This window comes from Mercurialis annua, linkage group LG4 (genome assembly GCF_937616625.2).
Source record: "Mercurialis annua linkage group LG4, ddMerAnnu1.2, whole genome shotgun sequence".
Classification (NCBI taxonomy): domain Eukaryota; kingdom Viridiplantae; phylum Streptophyta; class Magnoliopsida; order Malpighiales; family Euphorbiaceae; genus Mercurialis; species Mercurialis annua.
Window position 1 is genome coordinate 20,512,300 of NC_065573.1, and position 23,235 is coordinate 20,535,534.

Consider the following 23,235-nt stretch of genomic DNA (forward strand, 5'->3'; position numbering starts at 1 on the left):
TGAGTCATTTTGGTTGGATTTAATTGAGTTGGTTTTGATTGGACTGCGTTTTATAAAATATATTTTAACTTTTTTAAATGAATTTTAGGATATTTTATATATTTTAGGTTTTTGGTGAGTTAAGCTGATACGGTCGTACACATATCATAAAAGTAGGAAAATTACTGTCACGTCATCAATTTTAATGAAAGTCGACGATTTTTGGCCAGGGGAATTTTTGAGCGCCGCTTCAAAGATTAAGAGATTTTTTGATTGTTTTTAAACATCAGGAGTTTTTTTTATCAAATATTCAGAAGTCTAAGAGCCATGGGTGACTATTAAAAAATAGATAGGGTTTTAAGTTGGGCTGGACTCATAATTTGGGCCGAATGATTTAGGCTCCGATACCTTATCATTCCTGACAAAAGATAGAAACCCAAATTGGCAAAGATATCAATCAACACAAAAACTACACTAAATTAGGCAAATACAGAAAAGACTTGTTGCAGGCAAGCTTTGGTCATTACAGCAGAACACGTGTAGCCAACCTAAACAGAGAAAGATCCTTAGAACCAATTGCATGACACATGTTACACACGTGTCAGCACCTAAATTTGGGACAAACTCCAACATTTCCACATAACATTCTTAGTATAACTTATTTGGATAACATTATAGTTTAATATTTTATTCATTCTTACGTTATTTTGGACCCACTTCTTCAGCCCAGAAACTTCAATTCAATTTGAATTGCCTGCTCGGATTTTCTGGGGCCATTCGGACTTACAACACCACCGTATATCAATTGTCATATACAAATATATATATAAAAAATTACTAAATCTAGGGTTTTGATTCTTTAATGGGTTCTTTCTTGGACATGAAGATCTCTAAAATATAAATATGTTTCATTTTCAAGTTAAAGACATAAAACCCACTTCTCTACCTCATTCTTGCATTCAAATGTTCTTCTAAGGTAACTTTTTTTGTTTCTCTCTTTGTTGATTCTTGAACAGTCTTTTTTTTGTTCAAAACAATCTTTAGATCCATAACTTGAGGTTAGATTCTTTTACGGTTATATCAGAATATTTATCACCGTTCAATCTTTTACGTTTCAGTAATCATATTTAAGACTGTAAGTTCCAATAATTATCAATGAACTATATTTTAAATAGTATAAGCGTTGAACAGCATTTGCTAAAGTCGTAAGCACGCTCGATTCTTTTCAATGATAAAAAAGAAGTTTGAGTAATTAATTCTGTTGGTATAAGTGATGGAGATATAAAATGAAATATTTGATATAAGTTTTTCTTTCTTTTTTATAATTAAATAAGCAGTCTTTTCGGAAGGAATTGAACTCAAACTTAGCAAATTTAGAAGATTGATATGAGGTAGTATAAGAAACAATTTTTTTTTGGTTTAAATGCTAAATTAATTAATTAATTAATTAATAATAAGAAGAAGTTACTAATGGGTTGTCCAAAAAAGGAAGGATTCTTATGCTTTTGTTTTCAAGATAGTACCAGAAGAGGAAAGATTCTAATTTGAGTAAAGAATATTTTAAGAGTGTATCTGCTACAATCGTCGGTACTATTTTATTTTTACAACAAATTAAAATCATTGAGCATTTACGATAGAAGAATTATTGTTTAGTTTTTCATATCGCTAATGCATTATTGGTTCATTGCGAATGACAAGATGCGTTGCATTGTACAATGTTCCATATTTTAATTGCGGATTAGTCTTTACTTATGTCTAATAAAATAAGACACACACGTCTCTTATTTTGCCTAAAGTATACATTATATCCACTTGATTTCATTTTTTTCTGTTAATATTATAAGTGTAGATTTTGCCGTTATCCAAATAATTTTAATCTATATAGTATGAAAACTAAAAATTTAAATCTTAGCAAAAAGAATGAAAGGAAATTAAGATAGGATAATGATTATTAAAATAATGGTGGTATCCATCGTTTTCACAAACGTTGAACATAGACATGGAGTTCCATACAGATGGTAATAGGTCCATGTACTGTCTAATAAATTGTTGCTTTCAATCTTCTTTTATGGTTTTAGTCATTTTGTATCCTGTCCTATTATTATTTTCCTTAAACAAAATTAATTTACAAAAAAAAATAAAAAATTATAGTACTAAAAATTTTAGTTTAATTTTCTTCATCTACATCAAATGTGTTTTCCAATCCTGAACAAGATCATATTTTTATAATTAATAGCCATTTATATTTTATTTAATCATTGAATGCAGATGTGTAATAGTTTGTATAAATGTTTTCTTCTGTATATGTAATTGATTAAATCGATATATAATGTTTTGAGGATTATTGATTTGGAACCTGAAAAATGCTTTTAATTTTTTTTCCTGCAAAACCATTTTTCAGGTCCACTTACAGCATCAAAAGAAAAGGAAATGGCTGTTACAGATTCTGAAGTGACCTCCCAAGGCGAGGTCGATTCGCCATTGCAATCCGATCAACCATCGAAAAACCACCCATTCTCGTCTCTCGGCAGGCAATCTTCCATTTACTCACTCACACTGGATGAGTTTCAGCATGCACTTTTCGAGAGCGGCAAGAATTTCGGGTCGATGAACATGGATGAATTCCTGACGAGTATCTGGAACGCCGAGGAGAATAATCAGGCAGCTGCTGTGACGAGTAATAATAATGATCACCTCAGTTACATGAACAATGGTAAAGGAAATAAAGGAAATCATCAGGGTGGTTATAATGATGTAATAACTGGAAATGATCATAGAACTATATCTAAACAGCCTAGTTTGGCCAGACAAGGTTCGCTTACGTTGCCAGCACCGTTATGTCGGAAAACGGTGGATGAAGTTTGGTCGGATATACACAGAGAACATCAACAGAGGGGACAGCATAGTAGCAGTACTAATAATTTGCAGAATCCTGAGTCCGCTTCTAGACAGCCGACTTACGGAGAAATGACATTGGAAGATTTTCTAGTCAAGGCCGGAGTTGTAAGAGAACATGGTACTACTAATCCGTCACCTCCGCTGTTTCCGCCTCAACAACCACAGTACGGACTTTATCAGAACACTAACAGTAACAATCCTGCTACGGGGACAGGTTTTGTTTCCAGGCCCGTTTTGGGTGCGTGTGGTGTTGGTGGAGCCAGAGGTGGCGGTTTGCCAGGAAATGCTGGGACTACCTTAGAGACATCGGAAAGGAATGGAGGGTTTGTACCGCTAACAGTGGTGCCACCTTCAGGTTCGGTCTATGGAGGAAGGATTGGGAATGGTGGTGGATATGCACCAATCCAGGGTACTGGCGTTGTGGGGCAAGTTAGTCCTGTCTCGTCCGATGCAATGGTTGATAATGTTCCAAATCAATTTGGAATTGATGGAGGAGGATTGAGGGGAAGGAAGAGGACTCATGATGGACCTGTTGAGAAAGTTGTCGAGAGGAGGCAACGGCGGATGATCAAGAATCGAGAGTCGGCTGCAAGGTCTAGAGCTCGAAAACAGGTACAATCTTTATTACAACTCTTACTATATCATTATTTGAGAAATTGAACTGCTGAAAATGATGTTTTATAAGAACAAACTATAAATATATAATTCGGAGTTTCAGAAGCATTATTTGGTTTAACAGAAAAAATATAGTAGTACTTAAAAAATTTGTGTGCAACATATAATAGTCTCTCCTACTATTTAATTTGTGAATTAATGATTATTCTTTTTTCTAAGTATGGTATTAGCATTAAAGATGTATGTATGTATTTTGGGTTTTACAGGCGTACACGGTTGAATTAGAAGCAGAGCTAAACCAATTAAAAGAAGAAAACAAACAGCTTAGGCATGCTCTAGTAAGTTCATCAACTAGCTATTACATTTTTACTCAATGCAGGTCTCATTTTTTATTATGTCTGTGTGACAGGCAGAGCTTGAGAGGAAAAGAAGACAGCAGGTAATATCTTCGGTCTAGTTTATTCTTTTCGCGTTTATGCGTCGACAGAGTTTTGTTTCGGTGTTCGTCCAGCTTTACTTGATAGTTGGAATCTAAAGTAGCTCCGGATAATGTAGCATGGAAATGGAAACTAAATGTGAAAATATAAGATCGGAAACTTTTCCGTGAAACAGTCTGGCGGATACTCTAAAGTGTCTTTCAATTTATAAAATTTTCTATTTTCTGTTTTGGAATTCGCAGCATCTTGAGGAAGTGAGAATGAAAGCACAGTCTAAGGCTCAAAAGGCAAAAGAAAAACTAAGGATAATGAGAAGAAACTTTAGTTGCCCCTTATAACAGACTCTTTGCAACTGTAAGCTGTTGTTTTGATTTTGAATATAAATCTAGTTGACTTGTAAAATGTACCAAAGTGAATTTAATTATTGTTCGATCCGTATATAAGTGCAGAATTTTGACGAAAAGCACGAATAGTGACTGAAAGGACTACGGAGATACAAAGATTTAAGGGTAAGAGAAAGAGATACAAAAGTGCAGTTGAGGAATGAGGAGATGAACTGTCTCTCTATTTTTCTTTTTCACTAAGATTTTAAAAAGTTATGGAATGTATAACATTTTCATTATCTCAATGACATATCTAGTTGCAGAAATTTAGCTAAGATATGTTTGTTGTAATCCATTTTATGCAGGTCAGTATTTTCATGAAAATTTAACAATTCTTGAGTATTTTCATGGATATTTTTATCCATTTTATGCAGGTCAGTATTTTCATGAACATTTAACAGTTCTGAGTATTTTCATGGATATTTTTATCCATTTTACGCAGGTCGGTATTTTCACTGTTCTTGACTTGTAATATAAATTCATATAAAATAAATTCATATACTGACCTGCACATATTGTCCAGGTCAGTATGCGCATGAATTTATATTACAAGTCAAGAAAAGTGATAAAAACGACCGTAAAGTTGTAGAACTGAGTTACAAACTTAAAGATTGGTAATTGTAGTATAATTTCAATAAAAAAGGTACTGATGATAACCACTAATTTGCAAAACTTTCTAGAAAAAGGAAATAATCATATGCCTTTTGCATTTAGCAACAAATAAATTGACTTTCATATTCAAACTCAACGTCTACATTCGCATACTTTCTCATGAGTCGAACCATGGACGAGCTGATGTTGGCTAAAGTCCGTAACTCGAGGAGTTTCAGCCTCTGAAACAGCCCCATATATTACCAATTTCCTCAAATTGGGGAACCTTGCAAGAACACCCGCTACCCAGTCGTTGTTAAACTGATATGAACCATGCAATCCGTAATAGCACACATCATCCGCTAAAGAATAATTTATTGATAGATGCGTTAACTGAGGAAAGCAAACTAACATGGAGTCCAAATCTACATAGTCATTTTCATCGTCCAATTCTACACTCCAAATGCGAAGCCTCGTCAGTTTTGATAATTTCGAGATCATTTTGTAGAATTGCAACCACGTACTAGTGAAGTTGCCAACATTGACGACCTCCGGATTTATTATGTTGTCTCCAAAATCAAGATTGAGGATACTAACATCAGCCACCCCAAAACGCGCAACGACCCCTTGCCGATAAACTTAAAAAGACGCAGAGTACAATCCTTTAAATGCAACTTCTCAAGACTATCAGCTTCCAGTATAAACTTGTCAACTCACATATCTATAAACACTTAAGAAATGCAAAATTGCGGAAGGATTGTTGTTCATGGCAATTCAAGAAATGATTATCACTTTGTTAATCCATCTTCTAAGATATGCAAAACAGTTTCCATTAGGCCACATTTTGTTTTCTGACTATAAATTTATAGTCTACATACGTGCAAACAATTATCACCAGCTTATATTGTGCGAAAATAGAAATCGAGAAACAGAAAGTCGTGAAAATACGGTATTCGACAAGTTTTCAAACTGAAACCACAAATATGAAGGGTTTGCCAATGTTTTTATTTTAAAACCGGCCACGTCATAAACAACATGATAATAAAACTAAAATCAAATCTAATTTTAAAATTAGATTAATTATTACATAATTATAAAATTTATATATTTTTATAAATAATTTATATTTTTTAATTAACTAATTAAAAAATACTAATTATCTTTTAATTACAATTAATTAAGACCGAACTCGTTTTCTCCATTGATGGAAAAAACGAGCAGGTCTTCTCTGTTACTAGAAGTGATGGAAAAGATCAAGGAGAAAACAAGAATGTCTTCTCTATCAATAGAGAAGACAATATTGGCATTCTCCATTGATAGCGAAGATAAATTTATTCGCCTTTTTCATTAGAAAAAATAAACCGCGGTGGACAGTCAGAGTGGGAGTGAGAAGGCGGCGACGGTCGGAGTGCAAAAGGGCGGCGGCAGGACAAAATTTTTGAAATTTTTGAAATAACTTTTTTTTCAGAATAAAAAATTGAAATTTCAAGATAAATTGAGTTTTAGTTATAAATTAAATAGAAATTTAAATTAGATTTAAAAAGTTTATTTAATTTAAAATAATTTAATTAAACTAAATAGAATTTTAAATTAATTTTAATTAGATAGTCAAGAAATATTAATTATTTGTTAATATATATAAATTTTATAATAATATAATTAATTAATTTGAATTTAAAATTGAGTTTGATTTTGGTTGGTTATACTGATTTTCATAGAATTGAGTTTTTTAATCTATGTCACTTTAAGAGGACGGATTGATCCTTTGTTCAATTGCGATTGTATAGATCATTCATTTCTTTTTGTATTCCAGTTTATTCATTTCCAATTCAAAGGGTACTGATGATATTCACAGACTTTCTAGACATGAAAGTGAAGTTTGAAAATTTGCAAGCTTTTTAGAAAAATTAAATAATCATATGCCTTTTCATTTAGCAAATAATTTCAGTACAGAATCAATTTCTAATAATATTCAAACTCAACATCTACATTCACATACTTTCTCATGAGCCTAACAACGGACGAGGTGAAGTCGGCGAAAGTCCGAAACTCATCAGGAGTTTCAGCCCCTGAAAACATACCCATTTATAACTAATTTCCACAAACCGGGGAACTTAGCAAGAAACTTGGCTACCATAATATACACTACAGAACTAACTTACAAACCAAGACTTGATGATAATTGTAATTGTAATCTCAGTTTATTCATTTCCAATAACAGTGTGCAGACAAGAAAGTAAACTTTGAAAATTCGCAAAACTTTTCATTTAGCAGCACAGAAATTTCAGTGCAAAATCAATTTCTATTGGTATTCAAACTCAATATCAACATTCACATACTTTCTCATTAGCCGAACAATGGCCGAGGAGAAGACAGCCAAAGTACGGCACTCTCCTCGAGTTTTGGAATCTGACATAAACCCATATATGACCAATTTCCTCAAACGGGGGCACCTAGCAAGAACCCCGGTTACCCAGTCTGTAAACATATCATCGATTCCTGTCCATCCCAACTCTAATGTGACGACATTGTCGAACTGATATGAACCATACAATCCGTAACAGCACACATCATCTACTAAAGAATAATTCATCGATAGATGCGTTAACTGAGGAAAGCAAGCAAACATAGAGTCCCAATCTAGAAAATCACCATCATCATCCAATTCTATATCCCACAAGCGAAGCCTCGTGATTTTTGATGATTTCGAGATCATTTTGTAGAAAATAAGCCAGGCACTGGTGAAGTTACTAATATCGACATCCACCAGATTTAATGTGTTCTCTCCGAAATCAAAATGGAAGCTACTAACATCAGCCATCTTCAAAACTCGCAAAGACCCCTGGCCAATAAGCTCAAAATGCTCGAGAGTACAATCCTTTAGAGACAATTCCTCAAGACTATCAGCTTCCAGTCTAAACTTGTCACAACCAATTGCTTCAACATAAATACACTTCAACGAGAAACATTTCAGTTCCATAATTATCTGCGATTCAGACATGGCAATCACAGGACTGACAAGGTTTAAGGCCTCGAGTTTAGGACAAGCAGTCAGCAAAAGGTTCAAATCCAAAGCTGAAATACTAACATTTTTGAGAGAAAGTGAAATCAAACAAGGAAATTTCTGATAACTAGGATCAACACCTGAGATAGAATTATAAGCTAATGCCAGAACTTCCAACTTAAGGAGGCTGCATTCTTTAATGATATTGATAGTTGGATTGGTCTTCATGTTGTAATACAACACACGGAGCGACTTCCTAGTATACATAAGCCAAGCAATGAGAGAAGCAGCCGAGAATTCATCAGCTTCGTCAGACTCTATCAAAACCGACAAACTCCGTAAGCAAGTCGTTTGGAATATGGTTTGAGTTATGAGATTTTCCAATTTACTAGTGCTAAGCTCATGGTAACCAGACCAATCATAAGAATGAAAAGCAAGAGTATGGATGTGCAAACGACAAGCCTCGCGCCATTTCTTGCAAGTGGTGGAAGCAACGACTACATCTCGAGCAGCACTAATGCGAGATAAAATGGTTCCTATAACTTCAACAGGAAGATTCTCCATACATATAGACAAAAAGGCACCAAATGAAAACAAAAAATCAGCTGGTTTATCCAAGAAACCTGTATTTAATAAAAAAGAAAAAAGAAATTATATTGAAACTCCACGACAATTATAATCTAATTTATCAAACATAGCACAGACTTCAAAAGAAGTCTATAAAGATTAGGGTTTCTGTAAACAATTTAGTAACTATTAAAAAAATGAGCAGCAACCCAGATCAATTTTGAATTGATTATAGCTAACTTGTATTCAAAATTAACTGTAATATATCATAAAATGGCAAATTTGATCCAACTATTGCACAAGGAGTATGAACAGAAATGAATGTAAACATATCAATTAATGTAAACAAAATAAATTAAAATAACCCAGATCAATTTAGATTTAAGTTGCGTACCGTTGAGATTGGGTGATGTATTTATTCTGATTTTTCAAACTCAAACTCTCTCATGCTTCCTCTTCGATTGTCTGCCTACGGATATGAAGGGTTTGCCATTGTTTTTATTTTAGAACTGGATCAGATATCAAACCGGCTTCGCTAAGACATCATGGTTCGACCAGTTCAACCAAATTGATTCAAGTTTTTTTAATTTTTAAATATTAGTAATTTTTTAAGTTATCAGAAATTAAGGCGTAAATAATCAATATTCATATATAATTTCATTTCATCTTTAAAAAAAAATCACTATTTTAGTGCAAGTGCAAATTTCTTTTTGGATGAGATGAAATTTTCTTTTAGGCTAATTTTTCGGGGTTTACAAATTTTAATTTTATTTTATACACTATAAGAGCATCTCCAACAATGCTCTCTATTATAAAGAGCATCTTTAAATAAATAAAGAGCATCTTTAATAATAGAGAGTAAAAATATAACCTCTCTTCAATGGACTCTTTAAATTTATTTACTTCAATGGTTATTTAATTTTTTTTTCCAGATTTTCTCATTAACAAGATAATGATCCATACTGCATTTTGAAATATAATTTTTTTGATGAAACTTGCAAATCAAAGATGACCTCTCTCATTTTCATTCAGTTCAATATGATAAGTATTTTTTTTCCAGGACAAAGCAATCACCAAGTCCCTTCCAATCTCATACATATTTTGAACAGGACAATTACAAAAGAAAGAAGTGTCAATTTCTGCACTCCCATCTCAATACAAATGGAGTAAGCAGAGCGAGAAGCTCCTATTATAGTGGAGACTTGGAACTTTTTTTAATCCTTACAAACCTTCACTAGATAAAATATTCATAATTAATTGTTGTCACTAATTACAGACACAAATCTCTCGGGTCAAGGAAGTTGATATAGATTATTCATGGCATCTGCGTATGAATATGTACAGCGAGGAAGGGATTGATATGGGTAATGATCACTCAGATTGAAACCCCCAACAAGAATCTTTGAATCAATAGCTGTGATCTTTCCTGCTCTGAGTAAGCATCCATGTCCATTGTTCTGATTCTTGGAACGACTGACTAACCAACTCACCCGAATTGTTTTCATCCCAAAAATGCACAATGACAATCTTGTTGTCCGTCCCTAAATTAATGAAAAAAAAATGGTATATGAAGCTTTTATGTTGAAAACAAGAAGACGATGAATACAGGAGATTTTTTACCTACAAATAAGAAAGTAGTGGAGAAATAGTTAACATTTAGTTATACACGTGTTTTTTAAAAATAGAGAGTTGGGTTTGACTTTCTAGATGTGGAGAGCCAAATTCACTCTTTATTTTTATTTTTAATAATAAAGAGTCCATTGGACTATATTTTTTGGGTTACACTCTTTATAATAAAGAGTATTAAGCTAATAGAGAGCCCATTGTGGATGCTCTAAGTGTATTTGGGTGGCCCATCTGGTGGCTAAAAAACCCTATTAGATGACTGTTTGACAGTATCATCATTACTCTTTGAACGGTTGACTCATTGTGATGAGAAATCGTCCATATGTACATAGTCACTGACTTACACTTCACCTAGTGAAGTTTGCCTATAAAAAAAAAATTATACATAAAAAACAAGGTGGTATATTTCATTTATTTTAAATGTGTGAAACATAGATAAAAATAATCAAGTTTAAGAGTAGATAGAATATTTTTTTAGAAGCCGTGAAGCGGTGCAACAGCATCTCAGAGAGAGAAATCATCTAGAGAGAAAAAGCTCAATTTTTTCCGTTTTCGAGCTCAATGAACGGTGATCTTCGGCTTTTAGCTGGATATCATCGTCTCTTAACTCGTTTGTTTCAATGTTTTGTTGTCTGTTTGAATAAATTACTATGTTCTTTGGAGTTTTTGTGTGTTTTGTTCATGGTTGCTATAGATCCTTGGATCGTTCAAATTTTTTTAGTGATTGTTCAAACTTCAAATTCAAGTTCATGATAATTCAAGGTTTTTTTATCCTCGTTTGAAGTATTCTAGCAGCGGAACCGGTGATTAATAGAAGTTGTGAGGGTGCGATTGGTGCCAGAAAATTCTTAACACTTGAATTTATCATGTTTTAGTCACCTGTAAAATTTGTATCTTTAAATTTCTATTATTATTTTATTTCTTGTCGTAAATTGATCTCAATGGTTTTTTTTGTTTTTTTGATCTATGATGTAATTCAGATTTAGGATGTAATTAGTTATTTCTATCAATAATATCTATCGTTTGGCAAAAAAACATGAGAGTAGATAGAATAATTATGTTGCATGTGATATATTTTTTCAGATTTTAATAAATAATTATTATTAAACTGATTATATCATAATAGATTTATAAATAAAAAGTATGTAAGAATATATAGAATTAATTATGTAGTATTGAATAATTATTAAATTTTATTATATGGGATGTAATTAAATAATTAGCAATACTTCAAAATAGGAATTATTTTTCAAATATCTGTTTTTGATAAAATATTTAATGTATTTTGACTCATCTTTTCTTTATTTCTTACGCTATCTATTTTTTAAATTATTTACAAAATACCCAATATATATATATATATATATATATATATATATATATATATATAAATATATATATATATAGAGAGAGAGAGAGAGGGAAAGTTATTTCATTTTAGTTTAAACTTTTACATAACCATCCTTTTTTTCTCTCTTTTCTCTCTCAAAGTTCTCTTTTCTTTTCTTTTTTTTTTTCCGTTTGATTTTTCAGTTTGTCTCCTCCAAATACTTTTCCGTTCGTCTACTTTCAAAGGATTTCTCATTGTTTCCGATCGTTTTTCCGTTCGCGCTCGCGCTATGAATTTCTCGACTCATTTTTAGATTTGTGTAAATTTTTAGATTTTTTGTAATAATTTAAACATTTTGTAAATGAATTATTGTAGATTTATAATTTTTTGTTTATAAAATTATTCTATTGTTCATAATAATTATTTATTTTGTTTTTCTCTTATTGATAAATTTTTTATTGCTACTGATTTTGTAAAGAACAAATTGATTTATGATGCATTTGTAATAATTTTATAATATATCTACGTTTTAGTGTATTATTGGTGTATTTCTGGTGTTTTTCAGGATATTTATGTTTTTTTGTTTTATTTATATCAAAATGAGTGTCATAGTTTGTCATGTTGTCACTCTATTACACCTCTTTCATTACACTTTTTCTCACTATAAACTACACTTTCTAACGTATAATATATAGGTTTCACAATATTTATTTTTTATTTTCACTATATATATTTTATTTATAATAATTTTATATATAAAAAAATACTTTTAAATTTTTTATAAAATTATTTTATTGTTGATTTTTTAAATCTTTTGTTAAAAAAGATATTACAAAACTGTTATTTATAATGTTTAATTAATAAAATTTTTAAAATTAATAATTGATACAACCTAATTTATTTGATTAAAATATTTGAAAGGATGTTAAAATAAGTAAAAAATTAGTTTTTTATAATATTATTTACATTTTTACTTATACTTCGAATTGTTTTAATAAAAAATTATGAAATGAACAAAATGATACATAAGAATTTGTGTATGAAAAAAAAATTAAATTAGATATAAAAAAATGTAGCTATTACAAATTAAAATTAAATTTTAAAAGTTTTAAAAAAATTAAAAAGGTTTTAAAAAAATTGGCTACTGGTTGCAAAGCACCATAAAAAAGGGTTAAAGTTGCTCATTTTTTTATTAAAAAAACAGAAAATGGACCTACTAAAATCTATTATACCGTTTTTTAACATGAAACGGTTTTAAACTACTCCCTCCGTTCCAATAGAATTGTTCATTTTACTTTTATCATACAGTTTAAAAAACACAATTATTATAATTCTTTCTCTACTTTTCTTTTCATACTCTTATTTTATGTAGGGTTCACTTTTAATTTATTTATAAATAGTGAACTTTAAATAGGAGTAGTATAGAAAGATTGAATTTAAAATTGTCACTTTTTAAAAGTTGACAAAAATTTTGGGACAATTTTTTTTATATAAAAATAGACAATTTTATTAAGACGGGGAGTATCAGAGTAATGGTGGGTGTGACAGGGGCTATTACATCCACTATTGTAAATGCTTTGTAAATGCTTTTAGGAGAGTGTATTAAGTGCTTCGATTAGATTTGATCTAAAATACATTGAATTAAATTTTATTTATTTATTTTGTCTCAGTATATATCTCATTTGTGCATATTTTATTTAATAAGCTCATATCATATTTTACTTTCATTTTATGAAAATTTCATTTCTTATCCCTCTTTCTCTTTTTCATATTGAATGTATATAAAAGAATATGTTAGTGGAATAGAATTAAAAAAACTCATATTCACATAATTAATATATGTATGAAATAACTAATTCAAAGAAAAAAAAGATCAATCAATATACATTTTAAGCAACCACTTGAATGTGATTCAAGAGTAAAAATTTCAATAACAAACACATTCAAGACTAAACATCAACTTGTCTTTTCATCTAATAATATTATTTTCTCGATCATTTTTAAATTATTCTTAAATTGTGTCCAGAGGACTCGGATAGAAATGTTGAATAACTCAATTCAAGTCGAAGACATTTGATTAAGTTTTATTTCATTGACGAGTTAGATGCATTGTACTTTCACCACTTAAAGAATTACTATAACTTTCAGCAAAAATTGGTAAAACTTTACCTATTATTTTCAGGTATTTGAACACAAGAAAATTCCTAGAGTTGATTCATTAAACTCGATTTTCTATCCTCTGCTTATAATACACCAATAATATTTTATTTATTTTAAAATAAATTTAAGCACTAAAACGTTGTTGTTTAAGAGAATTTTATTTATAATTATTAATTTGTTAGACTTCCATGATAAAATTATCAATAATAATTTATTATATTTAAAAATTTACAAAATTAGATAATGTATTATAAGAAAATATTAAGAATGATTACTAATATAGAATTCATATTTATAAAATCTGATACATTAATAGAAAAAATAATGAATATGTATATTTTTTTAATTGTATAGATCATTTGTTTCTTATCGTATTATCAATTTATTCATTTCCAATGCGAGGGGTACTGATATTCACTAACAATTTGAAAATCTGCAAAACGTTTCATTTAGCAACATACTAATTTCAGTGCAAAATCAATTTCTACTGATATTTAAATTCAATATCCACATTCACATACTTTCTCATTAGCCGAACAATGTCCGAGGAGAAGACAGCCAAAGTACGGCATTCGTCTTGAGTTTTCGGATTTGAAATAAACCCACATATAACCAATTTCCTCAAATGGGGGCACCTAGCAAGAACCCCGGCTACCCAGTCTGTAAACATATCATCGATTCCCGTCCATCCCAACTCTAATGTGACGACATTGTCGAACTGATATGAACCATACAATCCATAACAGCACACATCATCCACTAAAGAATAATCCATCGATAGATTCGTTAACTGAGGAAAGCAATCAAACATAGAGTCCGAATCTAGATAATCACCTTCATCATCCAATTCTATATCCCACAAGCGAAGCCTCGTGAGTTTTGATGATTTCGAGATCATTTTGTAGAACATAAGCCATGTACTGGTGAAGTTACTAATATCGACATCCTCCAGATTCAATGTGTTCTCTCCAAAATCAGGATGGACGATACTAACATCATCCATCTTCAAAATTCGCAAAGACCCCTGGCCTACAAGCTCAAAAAGCTCCAGAGTACAATTCTTTAGAGTCAACACCTCAAGACTATCAGCTTCCAGTCTAAACTTGTCGAAACCAATTGCTTCGACATAAATATACTTCAACGTGAAAGTTTTCAGTTGCATAATTATCTGCGATTCAGACATGGCAATCACAGGACTGACAAGGTTTAAGGCCTCGAGATTAGGACAAGCAATCAGCAAAAGGTTCAAATCCAGAGCTGAGATACTAACATTTTTGAGAGACAGTGATATCAAATAAGGAATTTTCTGATAACGATATTGAACACCTGAGATAGAAAGATGAGCTAATGCCAGAACTTCCAGCTTAAGGTGACTGCATTCTTTAAGGATATCGATATTTGGACTGGTCTTCACGTTGCAATACAACACACGGAGAGACTTCCTAGTATACATAAGCCAAGCAAAGACAGAAGCAGCCGAGAATTCATCAGCTTCATCAGACTCTATAATAATGGACAAAGTATGTAAGCAAGTTGTTTGGAAAATGGTTCGAGTTATGAGATTTTCCAAATTACTAGTGCCAAGCTCATGGTAACCAGACCAATTATAAGAATGAAAGACAAGAGTATGGACGTGCGTACGACAAGCCTCGCGCCATTTCTTGCAAGTGGTGGAAGCAATGACTACATCTCGAGCAGCACTAACGCGAGATAAAATGTTCCCTACAATTTCAACAGGAAGGTTCTCCATATATATACGCACACCCAAATGAAACAAAAAATCAGCTGGTCTACCGAAGAAACTGCGGATTGAGAAATTTCAAGGCTGTGATCAGTAATCCTCAAACTGTTAATAAAAAAAGGAAAAAATTAAATTGAAACTTGACAAAATCTCTGAAGATTAGGGTTTCTATAAACAATTTATATAAAAATGAGGAACAACCCAGATCAATTTAGAACTGGTAATATTCGAAATTAAGTGTAAAACATCATAAATTTCATTTAGCTAATCCGACTATGACATAGAAATGAGTATAATAGAGCGGATTATGTAAATTAAAACAAAGAGTTGCGTACCGTTAAAGTTTGATGATGAAAATGAATGAAAGAGTAGGGTTTTCCTCTTGAACTGTGTTTCTCAAAGTGAAAGTGTTTCTGGGTAGGCTTTTTGCACCTTTTTAAAACTCTCGTTGTTTCAAAATTGAACAATTAAACCCTTTGAAATTTTAAAATCAGACAAATAAACCATTTCGTTAAATATACAGTTAATGGAGTCAAATTAATTAAAAAAAATTCAAATGTCCTTATTATTTAGGCCTAATGTCTTAAAAAACCCCGACCTTTTAGTCCCTTTTCAATTATACCCTGACGTTGAAAATTTGTCAATTTTACCCTATTTTGCATTTTTGTGTTTCAATTGTACCCTGAAAAATTAAATTAACGTCTTTTGCGTTTGGAAATTTGTTTAAAACATTCTCCATGTCTCGCATATATTAATTGTATATTTTTAAAATTTATTTAAATTTAGTTAAATTAATTAAGAATTTAAATTAGTGTTAATTTGATTATGGTTTTTAGTTAGTTTTTAAAAATAAAGGACTTATTTGTACTTTTTTGAATAAAAAAGAATTTAATTTCATGTTTAGACTTAATTAATTGAATGATTTCATCATTTAAGTAAAAAAATTAACAAAAATTAAAATATTGGGGTACAATTGAAAACGGAAAATTCAAAAGTGGGTAAAATTGACAAATTTTCAACGTCGGGGTGGAATTGAAAAAAAGTTTAAAGGTGAGGGGTTTTTGAGTGATTAGGTCTATTATTTATAATACATCTGAAATTAATCCTTCAAAGATTTGCTTTATTTAAAAAATATTAAAAATACTAAAAAACGACGACCTCCGGCAAGCTTGTCGAAGGTCGTCTGTCGGTCTGTTTTCAAAAGATAACAGAACTTCGTATGTTCCGGAAAAGGTCTATTTTGAGAGAACAAACGGTCTCTGGTGTGCCGGCGGTGGTTCAATTGTTGCCGAAAATGACTGGCGACGGTTGTTCAATATCTTAAATTAAAATTTAATTAAATTTTAACTAAATTAAATTTGATTTTAATTAGGTTTTAATTAAATTAAATTAAATTTTAGTTAGGTTTAATTGGATTTTAATTTGTTTAATTGAGTTTTGATATATTTAGTTGGATTTTGATTGGTTAGACATAATTGATTCATTGGTCTAATTTTATTTTAATTGATTATAATAAAAAAATTAATTAGAGTTATTTAGGAAGAAGGGGGTGAAATAATGCTAAAAAATTATAAACATAAAGTGTTAAGTATTTTAAACATTAAGGTTATTTTTGAACTTTTTTCCTATAAATTTATGAGTGACACGTTCACAATTAACGCTGATTTTTAATTTTGATGGATGGAATGGTGCTTTTGTTCGATAAAAAAACTGAGAGGGCTTTTTTGTATCCGAAATAAAAAGGGTTGATCTTTACTTTTGAGAAAAATTTGAAGATTTTTTTGTACATTTTGCCGAATTAAAATGTATTATTTCTTTCTTCTGTCTCATTTAAACAATTATCTTTACTTGTTAAATATATTTTGTAAAATTATTAAGGTATCGGGATTTATATTTTATACCGTACATGTGATTTTATCTTTTTATATTACCGTCATTTACATTTAACATTATTTAAATATAAAATTAAAAATCAAATCAACAATAAGTTAATTTTTAGATCTATTTCTTAGAACTCCTAAAATTTGATCTATGTAGGTTCGTAAACCTAATTGTTACTATTTATTTAAACAACGACAGCCATGGAAGCGACGATATACGGATTTTGGATCAACCACTTCCGTTCCCTATCCCGGTCGCGATGCCGTAAATCGTGACAGCCGACCACTTGCGTTGTACGGACATCAAATTCCAAAAACATAAAGTATTTATGAAGATATGGTACACGATAAGTTGTTTTTGGAGAATTTACGGTTCTGGCAGCTATATCTGCATTTAATAACAGAATACTCTTCAGCGTCCGGAATTGCAAAATATTAATAGCTTGTGTTTTATATTTCATATTATACTATAGTTTTTTTTTTCTTCCAATTAACCCTAATTAAAAATTTATTTGAATGTGCCTAATATTCAAATGCAGACTCTATGTGAGTTGTAGGAGCTTATAGATATGGACAATTTATGCTTCAAGGATGGTGAATTCAATCAATGTTTTCATCAGAAGAATAAAGCTTGAAAATACTTGTCCAAGGTATCTTGAGATGCTATAAACAAAAATCATTATTCATTAAAACTTTTTTGTCTCATCCGGATCTTCATAATTTTATACTCAGAGGAATCTATTCCATAATTCAATATAATGAATGTTATACGAATGTGCTTCATAAATTTCTGATCTAGACAAGAATTTTTTCCATTTTTGAGATCCTGATAAAAACCACCATAAAGAAGTTACAGAACTAACTAACAAACATACAAACTTGATGATAATTTCATTCATTTTCTTTTTGGATTACATGAAAGTAAAGTTTAAAAATTTGCAAACTTTCTAGAAAAAGGATATAATCACATGCCTTTTTATTTAGCAACAAATAATTTCAGTGAAAAATCAATTTCTAATAATATTCAAACTCAACATCTACATTCGCATACTTTCTCATGAGCCGAACAATGGACGAGGTGAAGTCGGCTAAAGTCCGAAACTCATAAAAAGTTTCGGCTCCTGAAACAACCCCATATATAATCAATTTCCTCAAATTGGGCACCTAGCAAGTAACCCCTCTGCCCAGTCTGTAAACATATCATTGATTATTGTCCATCCGACCTCTAATACGATGACATTGTTAAACTGATATGAACCATCCAATCCGTAATAGCACACATCATCCGCAAAAGAATAATTTATCGATAGATGCCTTAAATTAGGAAAGCAAGCAAACATAGTGTCCAAATCTACATAATCACCTTCAACGTCCAATTCTGCATCCCACAAGCGAAGCCATCTCAGTTTTGATGATTTCGAGATCAACTGGTAGAATTGAAGCCATGTACTGGTGAATCTGCTAACGTTGACAACTTCCAGATTCAATGTGTTCTCTCCAAAATCAAAATTGAGGACACTAACATCAGCCATCCGCAAATCTCTCAAAGACCCCTTGCCGATAAACTTAAAAAGCCCCAAAGTACAACCGTTCAAATGCAACTTCTCAAGACTATCAGCTTCCAGTGTAAAGTTGTCAAAACCAATTGCTTCAACATAAATATCTTTCAATGAGAAGCTTGTCAATTCCAAAATTGGCTGTGAATGAGACGTGGCAATCACAGGACCGAAAAAGTTTAAGGTCTCGAGTTTAGGACAAGCAGCCAGCAAAAGGTTCAAATCCAAAGCTGAGATACTAACATCGCTGAGACAGAGTTTGATCAAATAAGGAAAATTCTGATAACTAAGTTGAACACCTGAGATACGATTACGAGCTAATGCCAGAATTTCCAACTTATGGAGTCTGCATTCGTTAATGACATTGATATTTGGATTGGTCCTCATATCATAATACAACTCACGGAGAGATTTCCTAGTGTGCATAAGCCAAGCAACGACAGAAGCAGCCGAGAATTCATTAGTTTCATCAGAATCTGTAATAACCGACAAACTCCGTAAGCTAGTTGTTTGGAGTACAGTTTGAGTTACGAGATTTTCCAAATTACTAGTGCTAAGCTGACGGTAACCAGACCAATCACAGTAATTAAAGGTAAGCGTATGGATGTGCATACGACAAGCCTCGCGCCATTTCTTGCAAGTGGCGGAAGCAATGACTACATCTCGAGCAACTTTAAGGCGAGATAAAATGTTTCCTAAAACTTCACCAGGAAGGTTATCCATAGAAAAAGGATCTGCTGGTCTATCTGAAAAACTGCAGATTGATAAATTTCATCTGTAAGAAACAAAAAAACTGAAAACTTCACAAAATCTATAAAGCTAAAATCTTTAGTAATCTATCAAAGATGTGAGAGACAATCCATATTCAACTAAAACAAAGAGTTGCGTACCATTGAAGTGGTGAATAAGATTGATGATGATCCAGAAAGACACAGATCCCCTTCTCTTGCACTGTGGTGTGTACTTATTTTGTTCTTTCAAACTGAAAATTTCTCATGCTAGGCTTTTCTTATGGCTTAATACATTGTTTGACCACTGAACTTATACCCATTTACCCATCGGACCATCATCATCAGTTTAACCTATTTAACATCTCAATTTTATTTTATTTCACTGTGATTTTAAAAGATTATGGCAAATATGTGACTCAACATAATTACAGAAATTAAGTTAAGATGTGTTTGTTGTAATCCTTTCATACACTCCAGTTCTTTTTATGAAAAATCATGAATGCTGAGGTACAGGAAAATTTAAAATAACAATCAAATGAATATAGTCGGTCTGATTTTAGCTTCGTGGAAAAATCTCTAAAAATAAATATTGGTGAATAGTTAAAAATTCATTTGCACCAATAAACTTATATTATATGATACAAATCAATGTTAAAAATTCATTTGCACCAATAAACTTATATTATATGATACAAATCAATAAACTAGCATTGTTGCACAATATACAATGCATGGCTAGACCTATTGAAAGAAAAAAAATATGAAATTATTTTGAAGATTAAGAACAATCCCGTTCAATTATTTCTACATACTAATTGTATAGAGATGTCCATTTCACGAACAATTTGAACTAAAGATCATGATCACAGGAGGTGATATCTGGAGAAAGTGAATGACATTCATTAGCTTCACATCTTTAAACAGAACAGTTTTGAATCCCTTAGCGAATTGATCTTCTTGCTGAATACAGTTGGCGTACAGAAGGGAAAAAAACCATATGTTAGCCGGTTATGTATAAAATCTCGACTCACCCACAAGACTTATTTGCTGCCGCTTGGTTTTGCAGCGCCACTACTAGTTGTTGTCATGAAAGATTCACCACATCCGCATTGTCCTTTAGAGTTTGGATTAATAAATACAAATTCAGACCTGCGGAGGAGAAGTGGGTAAAAATTAAAAAAGAATTCAGATTTTAATACGGAAACTTAAAGTTTTTGCTCATAAAGCATATGTGCTAATTATCAAAAACTTGAGCCAGATAAGTCCATCCATCCATTTATTACATGTTTCACTTCAGAATATAAGAACACCCATAAAGTCATAGCATACCATTTTGAGATTTCCACTTCAAATTACACTCTCTCTGTTGGTTGAGGGGATCCAACAAAACATTTAGATTACGAATCCACACTCTCTAGCTTGAAGTTGGACAACCGCTCAGAAAAACAATAGAGAATCCCTAATTTCTACATGCATATACTATTGACCGCCTACAAACAAGAAGTGATGCTCGTGCTGCAATTGTAGAGCGGAAGCAATAGAAGAAATTTCTTTATGCATACACAAAGAGGTCAAGAGATAGTAAACAAAATGGTTTTCACAGTGATGAGTAAGGCCTTTGGTAAATGACTACTACAAGTACGTAATTGTTAATATGATGATATAGAGGTGCATGAAATCGTTGAGCTATACATAAAATGCAAGCAATGCCAGTACTTGGTAAACTGTAGTGTGTAGATGCCACATAAATATCAATAAGCAACCAAAAAAATTACTAGCGCAAAAAGCTTGGGATTACAAACCTTAGTTTGTCATCAACAAAATCCATCTTAGTTCCAATAACTTGCATGAGAGCTTTCGGATCAATCAATATCTTTACACCTTTGTCCTCAACCAATTCATCAAACTTTCCTTTCTCATCTGTTAAAAAACGAACAAAGACAGGCAAGCTTAAGAATTTACAAATAGAAGCAAGATTATGTACAATAAAGCTCCAGGACCAATAAGTTAACAAAATTTAGATTTACCATCTTCTTTTCATTTTAACAATTAATTTGAGTTACAGAATTGCTTCCCTGTCAAAGTAACATACAGAATCTTTTTTTTTCCCCCTTTATCACACATACAAATATAAAACCCACTGGCAAGCTCCTTTTATTCAACCATGGTCTCATTAATAAAAATAAAGCGTAACTTTTCCAGTTCAAAGACTCTATAGCATTACCCTGAAATGTCTTTCATCAGCTGAACAAGAAGAAAGCACTCAAAACTTGAATTCGTTGAACAGTAATGAGGGTAATCGTGATTGGTTTTTCAAAGTATTTCCTTTCCTATCTATATTCCTAAGTTGACATGCTAGTTGCAGTCGCATTTTATAAATTTCCTACAGTATCCTAGTCAAGCCACAAACCATTCACAATTTCACATTCACGAACACAAGGTGATCGGACAATGGAATAAGAAATTTCTCAAGAATCTACACAAAAACTTTCATCTCTTTTCTAAATAATAATTCAGGGAAAAACAATCGGGTGGTAATTCGAGGATGGAGAAGTGACTTTCAATCTTCAAGTACTTTCAAATCTTCAACCCCTATGTGATGTTACACCAATTTAGAGTTCAAGTGTTACGGACAAGACATTAATGTTAATGACAATGTCCAATGCTGCTTGAAGAACAACTATATGGATAACCAAGCTGTTCCCTCAAAATGCATAAGAAGAGAAATAAAGTTGATTTCTGCCTCCTAACTAAGCCAACATGATGTGTATAATTAAATCATATGGCTACTCATAGAGGCAATCAGTCAATTAACCCTGAAAATAACTGAGATGGATATATTAAGCTTCCTTAGCATCAAAATTGTCAAACGTGTCGGGACTTGGCATTTAAAATAAATCATTTTAGAAATTTGTCAAATTTGTGCATATTAAGCTTCCTCAACATCAAATATGTCAAATGAAATTTTATGTCCGAAACGCCAAGTTTCGAATAAATGACTAGCATCAAATTTATGCATAATAAGCTTCCTTAACATTAAATTTGTTCATATTAGATTTTTCATTGGATTGTATTTGTTGGTGAAATAATTGAATTCCAAAAACTATGGACTTCCCGATTTCCATACTTAAAAATTACCTAATTTCAATTGAATTAAATTCTAGTATCTCTGTTCTACAATTCAAAAGAATTTGAAACCTAAATCACGATAACAACACCATCATCATTAAATAAAATACTATGATAAAAATTCTGACCTAACATTATTCAAGATACTGGAGATTCTAAAAATGATAAAGAGTTCTCACCGGCGTAATTGAGGGTGTAGGATAAGCCGTTACAGCCGCGAGCCTTCACGCCGAGCTTCAGATAAGGCCTTTGCCGCTGCTGCAACAGATGGCGTATTCTAGAAGCTGCTGCGTCTGTCAACGTTAACGCCTGACGTTTCGCGGCGGTTCCGATTTTCTCCGCCGCCGATGCTAATAATTTGGATGCCATCAGTGTCCAAAGTTGCCTCGATTTGAAGGCTTTTCGTTTTATGATCACGAGGTTAATTTCGTCTTCTCAAAAGTAGAAGAGTGCGTTGGCCACGAACGACCTTCAAGTAGGTTCTAGACTTCTAGTCATTAAACGACAAGTAGCATCTCTCGAAATAACAAAAAATAAAATAAAAATTAAACGACAGAACGAGATTTCTTTTTTTAATTTGTCGGAATGATTTCTTTTTGAATCATCAT

General features: G+C 31.7%; 4 protein-coding genes, 1 non-coding gene and 1 pseudogene across 9 annotated transcripts; 1 reads left to right on the forward strand and 5 right to left on the reverse strand.

The window, feature by feature from the left end:
- The first annotated feature begins 835 nt into the window (after positions 1–835).
- Positions 836–4,587, forward strand: LOC126677624 (protein ABSCISIC ACID-INSENSITIVE 5). 3 transcript variants are annotated; one of them, XM_050372335.2, is made up of 6 exons: positions 836–955; positions 2,381–3,489; positions 3,759–3,830; positions 3,902–3,931; positions 4,172–4,283; positions 4,374–4,587. In XM_050372335.2, the coding sequence occupies exons 2-5, from the start codon at positions 2,410–2,412 to the stop codon at positions 4,265–4,267; spliced, it is 1,278 nt and encodes a 425-aa protein (XP_050228292.1). In that variant the 5' UTR covers positions 836–955; positions 2,381–2,409; the 3' UTR covers positions 4,268–4,283; positions 4,374–4,587. The 3 variants fall into 3 exon arrangements, with proteins under 3 accessions (XP_050228292.1, XP_050228290.1, XP_050228291.1); XM_050372333.2 differs by lacking the exon at positions 836–955 and adding an exon at positions 1,909–1,997; XM_050372334.2 differs by lacking the exon at positions 836–955 and adding an exon at positions 1,909–1,997 and having other exon boundaries at positions 4,379–4,587.
- Positions 4,588–7,140: 2,553 nt separating this feature from the next.
- LOC130014495 (F-box/LRR-repeat protein At1g67190-like) lies at positions 7,141–9,019 on the reverse strand. The gene is made up of 2 exons (XM_050372337.2): positions 8,869–9,019; positions 7,141–8,530 (listed from the first exon to the last, which is right to left on the reverse strand). The coding sequence occupies exon 2, from the start codon at positions 8,469–8,471 to the stop codon at positions 7,206–7,208; it is 1,266 nt and encodes a 421-aa protein (XP_050228294.1). The 5' UTR covers positions 8,472–8,530; positions 8,869–9,019; the 3' UTR covers positions 7,141–7,205.
- Positions 9,020–14,014: 4,995 nt separating this feature from the next.
- On the reverse strand, positions 14,015–15,763 carry LOC126677625 (F-box/LRR-repeat protein At1g67190-like). Of its 3 annotated transcripts, XM_050372341.2 has the most exons (3): positions 15,667–15,763; positions 14,861–15,436; positions 14,015–14,758 (listed from the first exon to the last, which is right to left on the reverse strand). In XM_050372341.2, the coding sequence occupies exons 2-3, from the start codon at positions 15,338–15,340 to the stop codon at positions 14,075–14,077; spliced, it is 1,164 nt and encodes a 387-aa protein (XP_050228298.1). In that variant the 5' UTR covers positions 15,341–15,436; positions 15,667–15,763; the 3' UTR covers positions 14,015–14,074. The 3 variants fall into 3 exon arrangements, with proteins under 3 accessions (XP_050228298.1, XP_050228295.1, XP_055961609.1); XM_050372338.2 differs by having other exon boundaries at positions 14,015–15,392; XM_056105634.1 differs by having other exon boundaries at positions 14,015–15,436.
- Positions 15,764–18,079: 2,316 nt separating this feature from the next.
- LOC126679247 (F-box/LRR-repeat protein At1g67190-like) lies at positions 18,080–20,070 on the reverse strand (annotated as a pseudogene).
- Positions 20,071–20,149: 79 nt separating this feature from the next.
- On the reverse strand, positions 20,150–23,122 carry LOC126679248 (iron-sulfur assembly protein IscA-like 1, mitochondrial). The gene is made up of 3 exons (XM_050374236.2): positions 22,807–23,122; positions 21,301–21,418; positions 20,150–20,647 (listed from the first exon to the last, which is right to left on the reverse strand). Exons 1-3 carry the CDS (start codon positions 22,994–22,996, stop codon positions 20,539–20,541), a joined length of 417 nt encoding a protein of 138 aa, XP_050230193.1. The 5' UTR covers positions 22,997–23,122; the 3' UTR covers positions 20,150–20,538.
- Positions 22,152–22,259, reverse strand: LOC126679623 (small nucleolar RNA U19). The gene has a single exon (XR_007640913.1). It is a non-coding gene; the product is annotated as a small nucleolar RNA U19 (small nucleolar RNA).
- Positions 23,123–23,235: the final 113 nt, after the last annotated feature.